The following is a 17,415-nucleotide window of genomic DNA, read 5'->3' as shown; positions in this document are numbered from 1 at the left end:
GCTCAAAACAAATCATCTCATCATCATCTGGGGTGTAAATTAACAAACAAAACTTTTCATTCATCTGCTCAGTATACCATGTACAAGAAGTTGAATTCCAATCTAGGCATATGAAGGGGCATCATCAGCTGCCCTGGTACTAAAACAATTAGATTAGTTTTAGTGAGTCAACCTTACCCATCAATTTAAGGGTAGATTCATTCAGATCTATGAAACTTTTGAGCGCAAACATATCACTATGAAGTATGCACTCTTCAGTGGCTTCAGAACAGTGCAAAAATGGAAAATTCTAAGCAAAAAATCATGTCGTAAGTACAGAGTTTGACACTGCCTCCTCATGTAGGTAGAGTAAGTACAGAGTTTGACACTGCCTCCTCATGTAGGTAGAGTCCTCAGCAAACGAAGTGCCCGGGTCCACTGTGGTCTTTGTGATAGAACAATTCTCCTCAAAACCGGCACTGCTCCAGCAGCTACAATAGCCGAATGATTCTCACTGTCCATGCTCAGATTATACAATATTGCCAAACATGCATCAATGGCCCTCTCACTCCCTTCTTCAATCAGTTTCACCAACGGAAATATGCCTCCCTCGGAAGCAATGGCTCGAGTGGAATCAACCACCCCTTCGGAGATTATTCTGTTGAGTTCTACAACAGCAGCTTCCTTTGCTTCCGGAGAGAAAGAGGTTTTGATCTGCTCCATGAGTCTTGGAATGGTCTCGTAAAGAGTTACTTCCATGTTGATTGGGTCCTCGAAACCTAGCCTGGGACCAGAAAGAGAACCAAGTTTCACCAAACAAGCAGCAACCCAATCTTTGTTGTTAAGGGGGATATTAGACTCCAGGATATCGCAGAGCAATTTGGTGAAATGGGCGGAATCTATTTTTTGGCAGAAGTTCTCAGAGTCGAGCAGTTTAGTAAATAACCGGGATGCTGCTGATATAGCAAGACCAGCTTCTTCAACTTCAAGGGCATATTTTTCTGGCTGCTGATTAACTACTTCAGATTCCATGTCTGCTAAATACCGCATGCCAAAAAAAAGAAGGTATAGTTAATCAAATCTGAAAACAAGCACTATTCTTACTTCTTCGTACCATATGACAAACAATATTTCAGCTTTTACACGCAATCTTTTATGAAAATCAAATATTCAATTTCAAGTTTATTTAAAAACAACTGTAATCATATCTCAATGGAGGCATTTGTGCCTACAAGCTGAAGAAGCAATACATTAGTGCTTTTCAAGCCCATTGCTAAATTCTAAATGAAATTCATTAAAAAACTTCCAATACCTTCAAGAATCTTTTGTTGGAAAACGACATCCAAACCAGATTCTACATCCACTGAAATGATGGTTTCCATCCTTGGGTCAATAACTGTACAGAACTCGAGGATTGAAGTAGCTTTTCTTTGTAATCTTGGGGTTGGGGTCTTCAATATCTCAACCAGGTGAGCAATCACCCCAAAGTCGAGCACACTTTCCCTATACAGACAGAATTGTAACTTTACTTGGTCTTTTTTTCAAGAAGGATAAGGAAAGCAGGGCCTCAAAACAATGAACCACACAGAGAATTTGGTGATATGGAAGGCAAACATTTGCATTCTGCTCATTTTATTCTTCCTAGGTTTATCATGGAGTACACGAAGCTATAATAGCAAACTTTCACCTTTAACATATAATATAATGGAGAAAAGGAAAAGTTCCAATAATTTTAAGCAACAAAATAGAACACAGAAAATACAAAGGAGGGGAGATGGAACCTGGGATTTGTTTTTGATACACATTTATGAGCTGCATCTGCAGTCATCGCTGCAGCCGACCCCTCTTTTGATCCATTTACTGGTCCATCATAAAACTGGAATGAATGAACATATCTGGTAAGTCAATTGATAACTAAATCTAAAAGGTTTCAAAGATCTTATCAAGAAACCATTGGCCAACCTTTGACTTCATTTCTTTACTTGGATCTAAGATCCGGGCAAGAATATCAAGGGTCTGCATTACAGCAATTATTCACATGATCAGCTTAAACTAGAATCATTTCCCAGAAGATTTGTGGATAGACTAGAAGTAACATAATGAATGACCTTTTCCATCAAGATTTCAGGGATCTTTGGTTGCTTTAAAACATTAATCAAAGGATCTATAACACCTTCAGCTTCAATTATCTGGCAAACACCGTTGCTGCATCAAGCAAAACAAGATCCTATTAGCATGAAGTATGGTGTCAAACATTAATTGTTCTGTATAATTTTGAAAGACTGTTCACCCTGTTAATTTAGGTTTTAAAAATATTTGAGTTTCATTCAAAAAAACCCAGAATCAGAGACTTGAAAACTGTGAATGATTTATTACCTGACAGACAACTTCTCTAGAGCTCGAGTTACTGCCAGTATGACAGCATCATTCTTACTGTCTAGAAGCTGTACTAAAGGCTTAACTGCCCCAGCTTCCTTGAATGCAATCCGTATATGTTCATTGATAGATGTGTCAGCAATTGACTCTGCAGCTCTTGCTATTGCTGACTCATCTTCAAGTCCAAGAATCAAAACTAATCTAGCCACACCATCCATCCATGGCAAAAGTGTGAGTTGTTTACCAGTGGTTACTTCAGATTGATTCTTTTCATCTTCCAGCTCAATGGCCCCAATACGAGCAAGAAACTGCTGCTGCGTCCGTCCAACAATTGCATTCATCTTGGCTTCCTCTATGTTTACATTCTTGTCATCAACATTTAATCCAAGGAGTAATTCAGAGGCACCAAACCTGGAAGGAGTTTTAGAAGTCTGTTCAATCTCCGTACCATCTGGTAATCTCGGCCATGAATACAAACCGGGTCTGAAGGACTTATAAGCAGCTGCACCAATCATGGGGACTGGAACCAGACCTTCCTCTACAATAAGGATTCTGTAATATTCATCCTTACATAGTTCCAACAGAGCATTTCTTGCCTCCTTTCTAATTACTTTAGATCCTTCAATGTCAGTCCTTAAGAGCTTTGCCTGCATTAATAAAGAAAATTATATCATAATCAAGCAATAAAAAAAAGGGGGCATCCCTAACTATGATTTATAGATTGAATTGCTTAATCTTTGTTTAACACGTGATGCATACAAGACAATCCCAAATTGACTACTACATATCAAGTACCATTGACAACGAAAACCATCATACTTACCTAAAGCCATTCGATCCAACTTGAAAACTAAATCATACTAGCAACAAAGAATGGTAGAGGAAGTCTCACCAATTTTGGTATAACACCTGCTTCAACCATAATGCTGTGATTAACGTGGCTTAATGCCAAATTGGCCAGCACCCCGCCTGCTGCTTCCTTCAACTTTATGTCCTCATCATCCATGGACTTCACAAGCAACGGCAAGACATCACTGTTTGCAATTTTTAATCTGAACTTCTCATCCACAGACAAGTTCCACAGAGCACTTATAGCTTGCTCCTTCACCTGCAGAAATGTTATAACAACCAACCTCACTTTTCTACATCAAGAAAAATGAGGAAAGCAATTCCACTGGTGAAATACCCCATCCTATACCTCAGGAGACAAAGAAGGTCGATTTAGCAACCCAGTGATCTCTTCAATTGCTCCACTTTGTGCTACCACATCTCTATACACGTTAACTAGAGATATTGATCTCAAAAGACCAGCAGCAGCTTCACATGTAGAACTGGTGTCTGACCTTAGTAAGTTTACAATGAGATTTATGCAGCCAGGAAACTGCATAATGGCATCAACATACTTCTTTCCTCCAAGTGAATATTTCCAGAGTGCCACTATTGCCTGTTCTCTATCAAGAGAATCATGGTCCAGCCCAAGCATCCGAATAAACAAGGCAACATAACCATCACCCAAAGAACTAGATTTTATTTCTTCGGTATCCTTAAAATAAAAAGTGGCAAGAATCAGATTAACAATTTTTCCTCCTCATGAAATATGTTAATCACCAAAAATACAATTACTGATAATAATGAAAGTATAAGAATGAGAACTTACAGTGGGAGTATACTGTTGTGGGGTGGCATCAGCCGCACCACCACCACCACTACCACTGACCCTCGTGAGGACTGTACGAAAAGAGCGTGATTTGGGGTTAAGGCTTTGGAAATGGTTTGAAGAAAAGAAGGGTCTTGGCCTTCTGTTTCTGGGTTTTGTGGTTTCAGCTGAAATGACTTCCATATGGGTGTTTGAGATTGAGGGTAAGGGTTGGAGGAGATGAGGTAGTTTGACTGCCAAGGATGCTTGGGCTGCTGATGCCAACATTTTGGCCGATTGAAACAGAAATTTGAAGTTGCAGTCAGTTTTCGGGTTTTCGAAGAGGTTTTCCAGTTGGTTCCATTCAAGACTCAATCTTTAGATGGTCTGGTTTTTGGGGTTTTCCATTTTTTTTATTTTTGGATTGGGGGTTTCTAATGATTTTTAGCCTTATTTGCCAAAAAAAATATATTATGCAATTTGTGCGAATGGACTTGAGTGAATCTGACTGGACACGTGGCACTAATAAATATATATAATTATCTTATTTGTTCCTTTTTTCAATTTTATTCGTTAAGAAATTCCATGCATTTTCTGCCATGAAACTGAATTCGTAAAGATAAGAACACGCACACAGAAAGCTCTAAAATGAGCTGCTCATTCACCTTCCAAATTCCCCAGGCTTTGCCTTCTCTTAGCCATCCACGACGTACTTCTGTCACAATCACTTCTCAGCAAAGACGGTCCTATGATTCTAAGCCTGAAAAGGTATGCTTTTTTTTTTTTAATTTGTAAATTCCATTCAACTTTTTCCCAGTATAGTTTCATAAGTTTTATTGAGCTGATTAAAGATCCCAACTTTTTCTATTTCAGACAGTCATCACAAGCATCTTTCAAAACCCAACTGACTACTTTCACCTAAAGAAGTCTAGTCTGGCAATTCAAGTTGGAGCAGTTTTGGCCACTGTAAGACACTCATCATCTCTGCTTCTAATCTGCTTACCCTTTTGAAATTATTAAGGTAATAATAAACTCCATGAGAACTCTCTCTGTTAGCAGATTGAACAGCCTGCATTTGCTGTCACTGGTGTCAACTTTGAGGAAGATTTGACATGGGTTTTGATACAATCGGGAGTTATTGCCTTCTGGTACTTCCTTCTCATGCCAGTAAGTATATTTCCTTATCTTCATGCTTTCTTTCTTTGCGAGATCGAGCTATTTTGCGCTTTCTATTTGTTGATGAACTCTCAGAGGAACGCTTTTCTGTGATTGCAGCCAATCATCATGAACTGGCTTCGGATAAGGTGGTATAAGAGAAATCTCTTAGAGATGTATTTGCAGTTCATGTGTGTCTTCTTGTTCTTTCCAGGGTAAGTGGCTGTCTCTTTTTTTTTCTTTTTTTTTGGGTACAATTTAATTGCCATCGGAATCTTAGTCTGTCTTGTTTCTCCAATTGTGCAGTGTACTTCTCTGGGCACCATTTCTGAACGTCAGGAAGTTCCCAAGGGATCCATCCATGAAGTACCCCTGGTCAACGCCGGAAGATCCTGACCAAGTTAAAGCTGGGTTTTTAAAATACCCATTTGCTGAACCCGAAGATTATTCATGAAAATGTAAAGACATCCTACGACAGGACACGTACAATTTAATAATCCTATGCGTGGCAACGACCAACACATGTAAACTACTTTGTTAAGGTTTATGCATCCGTTTATATGACCAGTTTTTGCAATCTTACACCCGTTTGTGAAAAGCTGAGATTTAGAAAAAGACACAAGAAAAGCATGAAGATGTGATATTCCCTCGCATGACATAATAAATAATCAAATTTAAAACTTGAATGAATATAATAAATAATGCAACTTTATCTTCAAAATTCCTTTTGAATTGAAACACTAATCCGAGAATACAAATGTATCCATCTCAGCTCTCATTAACATATTGCTGGTATTGTAGATGTTAGAGGTGAATAACTTTTAAAAAAAAAGATCTAAATAGACATGAAAAGTTACACCAAAAACAAAAAGCCCGAAACAGCTTAAACCAACCAAATTAAACCTTCAAGCAGAACCTCCAACTACTACTAGTTTCGTATCCCTTTGAGACAAAAAGTATAAATAGAATTTCCCATCTGTTGCCACCTTATTATGGAGTAAATTAGATTACTTTCCTCATAACAAATTGATGCTTTGCACCATCAGCTTCTAAACTGCTTCACCCATCCTGCTAACCAAGGCCTTCAGTCAAAAAAAGAGCTGATAGTCACTCTTAGTTTCTCCAAATCCCAATCCCAAGACTCCATGTTTGGTGACATGACAGCGGCACCAACAGCCAAGGCAACGACGGCAAAGGCAACACTTTTCTTGCACCCGCTGCCCCGTGACGACTTCCCCAGTAATGTCTTACAATACTTGTCTGCATCCTTGATGAGTTTTTCCTGGTGGGCCTCATCCTCCCCACTGGCCAACATCTTCTCATTCTACAAGCAATAGTAGCATCCAAAGGGCATAAACAAGTTAAATACTTATATATAACTAAATCATCTATAAGTTTGGTAAGATAACGAAATCCGCATAATAGAATTTGTGATGGTAAGTACTTTGATGGATAAGATTGCATATAATTATAGTGCAACTGGGGAAAAAACTACTCACGGACTCCAAACAATAAGAAAAAAAGGGTTACCTTGTGCCTAAAACTTTTGAGAGTTTCCCTCATAGGATCAAAAGGAGCGAGTTTTGCAGAATGCTCTTTCCATTGATCAGAAAGCTTCTTCAGAACAGCAACACTCGCTTCTAAGTTTTCCTGGTAAACCTTGTCCTGTGAACATTTAATGCATGACACAAAAATCAGATTGTTAAATTTACAAAATAAAGGCATAAAAGTGTGTTAGTTTTTCTCTAGAATAGTCTTTGGGAAGAATGCAATTATGTCGATGAGAGGTAGAAAAGCTCACCCACTGCTTGAAGCAATCAGCATGTTGGGTCAAACACCAAATAAAAATTCCAGTTGCTTCGTTGGACAATGCAGGTATACCTGTAAGAAACAGCTACATGTTAATCCCATTTTAAGAACCCATGATTTTTCCTACCACTTAGAAAATAAACTACAATACAAAGGAAGTCAAATTTGCTTACTTTCTCCTGCTGCTTTAACAGCAAAACTCAATATTTGCTGTGAAAGTGGTTTCATCGCTTTGCTTCTAGGAGAGCCAGCTAGAGCCACTGCTTTTAGGGTCGGATATATAGCCTCAAACCTTTCGGTGGCCTATACAAAACATCATATTTAATAAGAAGGAAACAACTAAATATTTCTATGAATAACTCACAATACAGTGAATTTCTGATTACCATTACCTTAACTCTAGCTGAAGGTGCAGGAAAGGTAACTCCAATAAGTATCTCAAATGCAGAAGGTGGTACCAAACGCTCTCCCTTCCTGACAGCACCATTTACTAAAATAGTACGAGCTTTTGGTGTAGACAAAATTCTGCAACCAAATTAGCAGATTTTAAAGTTAAATAATGTAAAAGGAAAGTATGAATTCAAAAAATAAGCATCTTTTAATACCTTTCCGCTAGCTGCAAAATAAGATCCCGGGACTGTGGATTACTACCCTTTCCACTTACTAGGGGCAAAACAATGTGTGCCCATGCAAGCAACCCAACAGCCAGGTCTCCTTGACTAGCCTGCATACAACATTTTTGACATCCAGTAACACTTTTATAAGAAGCATAATAAGAGGGGCAAACCTATAATTTTCTTTTATGAACAAAGATCAATACAAAAACTGTGTTATATTCTTATCCACTTACCTGAGATATTGCCCATACGATTACTGGAAGCTTATCTTGTCCTTGATACTTTGAATTTTCTCTCAATGTTGGCAATATACTAATCAATACATCAGGTTTTTTTCGCAATACCATCGCAACAACCACAAATATTGCAACCTGGGATTTGAATAAAGGTCAATTTTGCATAAGAAGTTCCATTTCACAAAACAAAGGCCAAAGTGGAGCTCAAGCAAGACATTGAACTATGTGATGGATGGACTTATTGAGTGCAAAAGAACACTTTCCAAATCACATGATAAGGAAATACATAAACTATTCAAGAAAACCCATCATCTTATGGAACAAACTCAACCTCTGGACATCAGCTTTCAACTTAAGAACATAAAATATCAAAGAATTCATGGACAAGTAAAAGACAAAAGAGGGAGAGGGGAATTACCTGAGATTTTGATGAAACATTCTGCACACTCTTCTTGGAGCCCTTGGCACCAGCTACCTGACTCGCGAGGTCTGCAAGAATGCTGTCTAAAGACCATAATATAAAGGATCCAAGGGCCTCAAGGGAACGTTGGCTGATCCAGTCGACTGATGTGTTGTAAACGGCTTCAGAAATATGGGAAAGGGGGATCTGTTAAAGAATATACTAAGTGGTTAGGTTTTCCAGGCATATATATATGCACAAAATTACTCCTACCAATAAGTTACTAAGCCCTAGAAAAGTGGGGGTCATAAGCAAGAGAATGTTAGAAACATCATTTTTGCAAACCAGATAAAATGAAACTGGTAGGAAGATATATATGTAATTATGAAAAAGGCAATTGATTTTGACCTCTTTATTATGTCAGTCAATGTCCCAAGCCAATAATGTCCTCAATAATATTAAGTTACTTTAGCTACCAATTTTCAATCGCAGGTATCATCTTTATCATCACATATGTCTTTTAGATTGATAGGTTCTGCATTCAACATGTGACAATAAAAAGTCATCGATGAGTACACAGAGAAGTGATGGAAAAATGTTGCACAATATTAAAATATACATAGAGGACTAGACGTACTGCAACAATAATAAAGGTATTGCTACCATATCCACCAACTTATTCGCCTTCAAGGCACAAATACCACCTCATTATCAGAAACGATATGTACAAAATTGTTCTCTGGAAGAAAAGGAAAAATATTTATAAGGAAGCATGCTGCTCAACATAGGGACTACAACGGAGAAGCCCCAGTTTAAAAAAAATAAATAAACAAACAAACAGCCAATTGAACAAATCCCAACTAAAAAAATCCAGCAAGATCAAACAAAGGATCAAATTTGTGCATAAATATCCGAAGAGAAAAGAGAAAAGAACCTAAAGGAAGCTACTCCTCCCAAAAATTATCCATGAAAAAGGAAACAGGTCACGGATAATTCGTCAACCTTAATCAAGATCCAAAAGAAATTTACTTTTTACACTTGAATGACCAAATTCCATTAGGATTGAATAAATAAATGTTGCTTTCCATGAAAATTGATGTCCTTGGTTTTTTTGTTTGTTTGTTTTTTTACATTTGAAAAATAGAATGGAAAAGAGCATAAAGCAAATACCTTTTAATCAATCAGGTATAGATATAAACCACTATGCCTGTTAATAATAAAACATGATTCTAAAAAATTGAGAAAAACTTACATCGGCAAGCTTGGCCACCGTTGATTCCCTGAACATCTTCACCCATGGAAACTGCGCAGCAGTCACTGCAGAGAATGCACGGCCAAAATAATCCGCAAACCGCATTAGCTGTATGTCCTCCTTCGACTCGTACGAAGCCTATTGCAAGCCGAAATTCAAATTAATTAAAAAGTTTTAGAAACTTAGATAGAATTATTTACAAATGAATAGATCAAGCTAGATCAGAATCAAAACTCACCGAAATGTCAATGAGGAAGGCCGAGAGATCGTTTGCATCGTCGATCTTAGCTGCCGCCTCAGCGACCGTGACCTTAGGCTTTTTCGGCTTCTTAGGCTTCAACTTTTTCGCCTCCTCGGCCTTCACGTTCTGCGCCACAGATTCATCATCGCTGTCCTCCCCATCCTCGTCGTCGGACCGGAGCTTCGATCTCACCGGAGCAAGACTGTCGGCGTCGGCATTGGCCGCCCTCTGGGCTTCGAGAATCCGGCGGCGTCGATCCTCCGATTGCTTCTCCAGGGAACGGAAAACGCCTTCTCCGCCAGCGATCGTGACGCCGGGGACGAGCTTATTGAGATTGTTGATTGAATCTGCCTTGGAGGGTTTGGTCTTCCTCTGGCGCTTTGCAGTAACCTTCTGCCAGCCATGGTCGTTGTTGGTATGGGTATGGGTATTAAAATCGTTGGTGGTGGTTGCAGCTTCGTGGTCTCCGTTTGGGATTGATTCCAAAGCTGGGGCGTGATTTTCCTCCATGACTAATGCTGCTTTTGGCTTGAATTTTCTCTCACTTTCTAGGGAGAGAAATTGAAAGAAAGGAAAACGAAACTGAAACACGAGAGAGAGTAAGAGAAAGGAATTGAACTCCGGTTGTTGGGAACGAATTTAAGGCTTTGACTCGGTGAATTTGACCCTTGTTTTACCACAGAATTACATCAATGCCAAGACTTGGAGAAATGCGTTCCCCATTCCCAATTCGTAACTCTGTCCCCGTTTGTATGATATCTCATCATCCAACCATCGGTTGATATTTACATTAATGACATGTTTTCTAATACGTAATTAGATTACAAGGAATTAAATTGAGGATGAATTGAATTGAGTAGAAGTTGAATTGAAGAAAATTAGATTGCAAATTTTTATTGAAGTTTTATTAAATCATATGGATTGAATGAAATTGGGATAAAAGCGGTGCTAATTACTAAAATATTCTCATTGTTGAGTTAAAGTAGATGGCAAATTTGGAATTTTTAAAATTGTGTGTGGATATATTTGGTAAAAAGGATGAATTCATAATGGGTTAGTTCTCTCATCCAAGAATTGAATTCCAATTCCTTGATGTGAAGTAAACATAGTAATCCTACACTACATAGGTGGAATTCAATTCCTAATGAGAATTCTAATTCATAATTAGTAAACATACCATAATTAATTAATTCGTTGCTCACTAGTATTTTAGAATAACTCTCAACTCTGAATCCTAATCCTATTTATTTTAAGATCGTATATTCCTAATTTTGTGTTATACCCAAAGTATAATAAAAGTTCATAAAAATTCATGAATGTATTACTCTTTTTATAGAAATCCATAAAATTCATCCTTTAATAAAAGTTTTTCAAATTTCTCTAAAATACCAATTAACTACACTCCTTAGATTGTATAATCCCATTTATATTTTATGACACTTTCTTCTTTTCCTTTTTTCAAAATGTTATGATAGTTTTCATAAGTATATAACCTTTGCTTTAAGGCTAAAAGTCACTTTTTTTTTGTCTGAACCACGAGGTGGGCTAAAAGTCACTTTTGGTTTCTATGGTTTACCACTTTTACCACTTAAGTCTATATAGTTTCAATTTGATAATTTTTGCCCCTATGGTTTTTAATTTAAGCAATTCAAAGACAATTTATAATTTCTGTCAAATTAGAGTAATTGTTGTTACTTGTTAAGGGGCATTTTGGTCGACAACCCCGTGAGCAATTTCCGCAATCCTCTACTCCTCAATATCATCGTCCTAGGAGAAAGGAGGTGGTTTGTAAAGGCGGAGCTGTTGGACCAGGGCCAAAAGTCTCTATGGCTAAGGATTTCTATCTCCCTTCTCTTTTTTCTATTTCTTTTTTTTTTCCAGGCTTTATTTTTGGACTGAAATGCCCCTCAACAAGTAACAACAGTTACTCTAATTTGACAGAAATTAGAGATTGTCCTTCAATTGCTTAAATTGAAAACCACAGGGGCAAAAATGATCAAATTGAAACTACAGGGACCTAAGTGGTAAAAGTGGTAAACCACATAAACCGAAAGTGACTTTTTGCCTTCTTTTTATAAGCGATATTTGGAAATAAATGACCTCTCGAAGTATGATTAATAAAGGCAAGTAAAAGGATTGTTTAGAGCATTAGTAATGGTTAGGATTAATATTGCATGAAATTGAACTAAAACAGTCAAATCTCACTTGCAATGGTATGATTTAGTTCATTGCAATAGATGCAATTGTAATAGAAGGTGCTATGTGATGAACCCTGTTTGTGCAAATAATCTCGCGGGAGAATATTCGCTTCTAGATCCTTCAACCTTCGATCTTCCTTCTCTCTCTTCCTCGATTCCTGTAAAAAAGATTGGAGTAAATAGGCCACACCCGGGGGGTGTTGGCCAAAGGCCCTCCGATGCCTAAGTTAGTTCGATTGTTTGTAGGAAAACAATAGCTAAGCAAAGGGTACGGAGTTTGTATGTATGGTGTGAACCGGGCGGCCGGAGCCGTGTGTGGTGGCCGGAGCCATGTGGAGAAAATATGGAGAGTGGAGAGTGGAGAGGGAGAGAGAAGAGAGCTTCGGTATTTTCTCGGGTATCAGGAGTAGGTTTAGATGTAGGGTTTTTGAAGTACCTTGAATGATGACTGAAGTCATCTATTTATAGGAGCCTCGGGGCTAGGGTTTCGAAGAGATCGAGTCGGACTTTGATAATATCTGAATTATCTCGTTAATTATAAGATAATATCCTATAATTAGGATATTATCCCTTTGATAAGATAATACCCGAATTATTGATATTATCTCATTAATTATAAGATAATACCCCTTTATTATGATAATATCCCAATTAATGATATTATCTTTATTAATTATGAGATAATACCATATAATTAAGATATTATCCAAATTAATTAATTATCCCAATAAATGGTTTAATTAATTAATTTAAGGGATAATCTTCTTTTCCACATGGCATGCTCTGATTGGAGACGAAAATATTTGCTCCCACAAATGCCCCCCCAGCTTCTGCATGGCGCTTGCGTGGCATGTAGGAGATGAAATTATTTTTCGGGCTCTCCAACTGTATCTGGGCTTTCTTCTGCGAGTTGGACTCCTTTTGCAGATCGGTTTTCCAATTGGAGTAGGCTTCTGACTGTTCTTGGAGTTGGATTCCTTTTGCGGATCAGATTCTCAATTGGAGTAGGCTTCTAACTGTTCTTGGAGTTGGATTCCCAGTAGGAATGAGCTTGCGATTCCTTCTTGACCTGGGTTGTCCAACTTGTATAAATACAGGGCTTCTCTTCACTCTTTCTCACATCGCAAATTTAACTTCTCTACTTTCTAGCTTGAGAAAGATCTTGGAGAATTTGTACTGTTTGTCGAAGAGAGGAGTTGCCGTGCATCCCAAGGTAAGTCGAGCACGTATATTTTTTCTTCATCTTCTATTTTTCGCTGCAAGGACCAGCTAGGTAGGACTAGGCTGGTTGTCGTCGTGACTGGTGGCCGAAGACGGTTGGAGAGGCGGTGGCCGTTGGTGGCTGCTGAGCGAGTATCGGGAGGAAGTTGGTGGTCTGCCCCTGCCCAAGATGTTGAGAGATGGAAGCATAACGGTCTAGACTCTGATGATCTGCCGGTTGGGCAGGATGAGTGTTCTGCCGAATCCCCCGTTGATGAAGAGGCCAAGGATCCCTTTTACTGAGAAGACTCAAGTAAGAGTTGGTCCTTCGTCATCTGCTCGGGTGAAGGGTTCTTCTACAACGTCATCGGCTGATCCAAAGGTGGATAAGTGCAGCCCTGCAGGGGATGTAGGCGTGTTTGATCTGCTGAAGACAAACTTTCTGTCAAGCCTATCCACTTATGTTGAGCTAGTTGATCAAATCTGTCAGACTGGCTATGGTGGCAAACTTCATGGATCAGGCATGTGAAGCTGCTGAGATCGTGGCTGATCATGTGGATGCTAAACAAGCTGCGGATCAGGGATCCCCTGCTGGCGTCTCGGAGTAGATGACGACTCATTTATTTCTTTTCAGCTTTTGTAGTCTGCTTTCTTATTTAGAATAATTTGTCTGGTTTGACCATCTTCTTTTTGTTGAACTCCCAGTTGGTCAGTTTGCAATGGAAATTTCAGTTGTTTTTTCAACTACAATTTGCATATTGTCTTGTGAACTACTTGAGTGTCTCTGGGTTGTGGCATGTTTAGCCTACGTCCGGAGACGTGTCAATGAGTGTGTGGGGCCCGTTCGGCCTATGTTCGGAGACTTGTCAATGAGAGTGGCCCGTTTGGCCTACGTCCGGAGACATGTCGATGAGAGTGGCCCGTTTGGCCTACGTCCGGAGACGTGTCGATGAGTGTATGGCCCGTTTGGCCTACATCCAGAGACGTGTCGATGAGTGTGGCCCGTTTGGCCTACGTCCGGAGACGTGTCGATGAGAGTGGCCCGTTTGGCCTACGTCCGGAGACGTGTCGATGAGAGTGGCCCGTTTGGCCTACGTCCGGAGACGTGTCGATGAGAGTGGCCCGTTTGGCCTAAGTCCGGAGACGTGTCGTTGTGAGTGACCCGTTTGGCCGACGTCCGGAGACGTGTCGATGAGAGTGGCTCGTTTAGCCTACGTCCGGAGACGTGTCGTTGAGAGTGGCCCGTTTGGCCTACGTTCGGAGACGTGTCGATGAGTGTGGCCCGTTTGGCCGACGTCCGGAGACGTGTCGATGAGAGTAGCCCGTTTGGCTGACGTCCGGAGACGTGTCGATGTGAGTGGCCCGTTTGGCCGACGTCCGGAGACGTGTCGATGTGAGTGGCCCGTTTGGCCGACGTCCGGAGACGTGTCGTTGAGAGTGGCCTGTTTGGCCTACGTCCGGAGACGTGTCGTTGAGAGTGGCCCGTTTGGCCTACGTCCGGAGACATGTCGATGAGAGTGGCCTGTTTGGCCGACGTCCGGAGACGTGTCGATGAGTGTGACCCGTCTGGCCTACGTCCGGAGACGTGTCGATGAGTGTGACCCGTTTGGCCTACGTCCGAAGACGTGTCGATGAGTGTGGCCCGTTTGGCCTACGTCCGGAGACGTATTGATTGCTTTTGCGAACACTTCATTGGAAAGAAATGCTTGAACTTGTATTGATGTCGATGCCACTACATTGCGTTATTGAACAAAAGAGATGAGTTGCACGGGTAATATCAAAAGTAACTTGGCTTCAATGAAGGTGAGGGAGGCTCGGCCGCCTATTTGGAGGCGAGTCGATAGGTGAAGAGCTTCGTGGATAATACCCTTGGGGGTGATGGGCATTCCATTGTCTTGGAACTTCCTTCTCTTAAAAGATGATGCCAGGATTATCTTCCATGACTGGGTAGCTGGTGACGACTTGGGAGATGAAAGTTGCTTGCTTGATCTTTCTCTTCTACTCCCTGGTGGTCAGCCCGGACTCTTGGAGTCGGTTAGAATTGTGTTGATCCGTATGACTTTTTTCGTGAAGGCTCATTGGCAGCTGCATCACAATCCTTGATTTGCTGGATAGACCCCCTTGCAATGAATTCCGTGCAATGGCCATCTCTAACCAGCTCTTCGAGGTGCCTTTTCCAAGCGAAGCAGTCGTTTGTGTAATGACCGTGCCCTTCATGGAATGCGCAATATCTACTGGTATATTTCTTGGTTGGGTTTCCTTTCAAAGGCGATGGTTTATTCAACCAAGGCATGTCCCTTACTTGGGCCAGGATCTGGTGAATCGGGATAGTGAACCTTGTGTAGCTCTCAGTTGCTGGAGTACCTCCTTCAGGTTGTGATTTGCGCTTGCCTTCATCCTTGTTGTTGCCATTCCTTCATCCTTGGTGATCGACTTGCTTGGCAGCCTTCTTTGCCGCAATCCGGTCGTCGTCCCAAAGTGCGTAGCGCTCTGCTGTGGTGAAGACTTCTACCAGTGTTTGGTAGGGAGAGATGGTTAACTCGCGATACAACTCGCACTCAGTTGGCAAGCCCCTCTTGAAGGCAGAGGACGCAAATTGGTCATCACATCCTACAATTTTTGCTTTCTCCGCCTTGAACCTCTTGATGTAGTCTCGAAGGGATTCGTCGGACTTCTTGTGCAAGTTGAACAGATGGTCAGGATTCTTCTTAATCGTCCGGTAAGAAGTGTATTCCTTGGTGAAGACATAAGCAAGCTCCTTGAAGCTGCTGATCGACCCGGATGGCAGGGTGTAGAACCAGTCCTGAGCTGCTCCTAGCAAAGTCATTGCAAACACTTTGCACATTAATGCGTCTTCAACCTTGTGGAGGATCATAACGCTTTTGAAATGCTTCAGATGATTTTCAGGATCGGAATCCCCTTTGAAGCATGTGAAAGAGGGCGTTGAGAATCGTTTCGGAGTAGCAGCTTGCTCTATTTCGGCGGTAAAAGGTGAGGAGTTTGCTCGGTCTACCTCCATGCGTAATGCATCTTCGAAATTTCCGTCAATCCTTAAATCTCGAAGTCGGTTATTTACAAGCTTCTAAACATCTTCCGCACACATAGTTAGTTGGTCACGTTGGTGACCTTCGCGATTTGGGCGACGTTGATTGACTTCTTCGTTGGTTTGCAAGAGTCGACCTTCTCGGCTGTGCTGCCTAGGCGGCGTGTTGGTGGACTGCGCTTGTGAGGAATTTCCTATAGCTTGTCGACGGGAATTAGTTCTTCGGGAGCGGGCAGCGGAGCGCTTTTCTTCACGATCCTCACTGTAGGGGTCGTTAGGTTGACCTCCTTGGGGACCTAGCCTTTCGTGAACATTGGTCCTTGAACTCAATCTAGATGAGAGACTTCGTCTGCTCTAAGTGTATGCTTGCGACATGTCGGCAAGCCGACCGTGTTGTTGTCCCTCTCCTTGTCTGCTTACTCTTGCTCGACCTACTTGATACACATCGAACTGCCTATCAGCGCGTTCGTCCATCATTCTCTCTTCGCCCTGTTGTCCAAGGCCAAGATTTTGAGCCAAGTTTATTTGGTTGAGGAGCTGCCTCATCAAATTGTTTTGGTCGTCCATTCTCTGAGTTAGCTGGTCAACTCTCATATTGAGGTCTACTTGACTTCGTGGATCGGGAGAAGAGAATTGTGTTGAGCCCAATTGCACACGGGCTAGGGTTTAATTGGAGGTGTACGCAAGAGTGTACGTCGAGCGCGGAGGCAATGGAGGGAATGCTTGAAGTTGCTCCAAGATCGGGCCTAAGTCGGCGGTGGTCGTGAGCCCACCTTGATGGGAGGTTCCTCCATGTTCGGCGGCAGCGCTATGAAGGTGGCTAGATCCAGCCACGGGGCCTTGAGATGGTACGACGATGGCAGAGGCCGGTGCGATGGTCCCAGCTGTGGGTCCGACAGGAAGCACGGTGGTTCCAGCCACACGGGGTGGCTGCAGTGGTGCAACAACAAGGGTTTACTGCGGGTTCACGGCAGCGAGAGGTGGAGGTGTAACCATGTCGATCGTGGGATCGTGGGAGGAGTGACTTTGGGCAGTCACAAATCGAGCCATCGTGGCAGTCTTGCTCCTCGTGCGCTTGCTTGCAACCATGGTTGCTTGGAAGGCTTCAATGGATTGGAAAATAGGAGGAACGGATTCCTTGAGCACGCGTTGAGTATAACTCGCGCTCTCAATGAAAGCACCAAATGTTTGTGCAAATAATCTCGCGGGAGAATATTCGCTTCTAGATCCTTCAACCTTCGATCTTCCTTCTCTCTCTTCCTCGATTCCTGTA

General features: G+C 41.3%; 4 protein-coding genes across 6 annotated transcripts; 1 reads left to right on the top strand and 3 right to left on the bottom strand.

Moving 5' to 3' along the window:
- Positions 1 to 39: 39 nt before the first annotated feature.
- LOC110751463 (ARM repeat superfamily protein) lies at positions 40 to 4,446 on the bottom strand. 2 transcript variants are annotated; one of them, XM_021951936.2, is made up of 9 exons: positions 4,013 to 4,446; positions 3,554 to 3,898; positions 3,248 to 3,463; positions 2,356 to 3,002; positions 2,088 to 2,184; positions 1,942 to 1,995; positions 1,761 to 1,855; positions 1,292 to 1,482; positions 40 to 1,016 (listed from the first exon to the last, which is right to left on the bottom strand). In XM_021951936.2, exons 1-9 carry the CDS (start codon positions 4,277 to 4,279, stop codon positions 376 to 378), a joined length of 2,553 nt encoding a protein of 850 aa, XP_021807628.1. In that variant the 5' UTR covers positions 4,280 to 4,446; the 3' UTR covers positions 40 to 375. The 2 variants fall into 2 exon arrangements, with proteins under 2 accessions (XP_021807628.1, XP_021807629.1); XM_021951937.2 differs by having other exon boundaries at positions 40 to 1,013; positions 4,013 to 4,445.
- A 119-nt stretch (positions 4,447 to 4,565) lies between these two features.
- On the top strand, positions 4,566 to 6,227 carry NDHL (inorganic carbon transport protein-like protein). 2 transcript variants are annotated; one of them, XM_021951945.2, is made up of 5 exons: positions 4,566 to 4,759; positions 4,865 to 4,957; positions 5,051 to 5,158; positions 5,267 to 5,361; positions 5,453 to 6,227. In XM_021951945.2, the coding sequence occupies exons 1-5, from the start codon at positions 4,640 to 4,642 to the stop codon at positions 5,598 to 5,600; spliced, it is 564 nt and encodes a 187-aa protein (XP_021807637.1). In that variant the 5' UTR covers positions 4,566 to 4,639; the 3' UTR covers positions 5,601 to 6,227. The 2 variants fall into 2 exon arrangements, with proteins under 2 accessions (XP_021807637.1, XP_021807636.1); XM_021951944.2 differs by having other exon boundaries at positions 5,048 to 5,158.
- Positions 5,855 to 10,323, bottom strand: LOC110751464 (uncharacterized). Its single transcript, XM_021951938.2, has 10 exons — positions 9,699 to 10,323; positions 9,461 to 9,598; positions 8,227 to 8,415; positions 7,806 to 7,943; positions 7,561 to 7,679; positions 7,348 to 7,480; positions 7,129 to 7,258; positions 6,948 to 7,027; positions 6,677 to 6,811; positions 5,855 to 6,470 (listed from the first exon to the last, which is right to left on the bottom strand). The coding sequence occupies exons 1-10, from the start codon at positions 10,209 to 10,211 to the stop codon at positions 6,231 to 6,233; spliced, it is 1,815 nt and encodes a 604-aa protein (XP_021807630.1). The 5' UTR covers positions 10,212 to 10,323; the 3' UTR covers positions 5,855 to 6,230.
- A 5,192-nt stretch (positions 10,324 to 15,515) lies between these two features.
- LOC148297897 (uncharacterized) lies at positions 15,516 to 16,118 on the bottom strand. The gene has a single exon (XM_088248845.1). The coding sequence runs from the start codon at positions 16,116 to 16,118 to the stop codon at positions 15,516 to 15,518; it is 603 nt and encodes a 200-aa protein (XP_088104971.1).
- Between the last annotated feature and the right edge of the window lie 1,297 nt (positions 16,119 to 17,415).

This window comes from Prunus avium, chromosome 1 (genome assembly GCF_965620075.1).
Source record: "Prunus avium chromosome 1, drPruAviu1.hap1.1, whole genome shotgun sequence".
In the NCBI taxonomy this organism is placed as follows: domain Eukaryota; kingdom Viridiplantae; phylum Streptophyta; class Magnoliopsida; order Rosales; family Rosaceae; genus Prunus; species Prunus avium.
The sequence above is the reverse complement of the archived record's forward strand: the minus strand, read 5'-3'. Positions and strand labels throughout refer to the sequence as shown.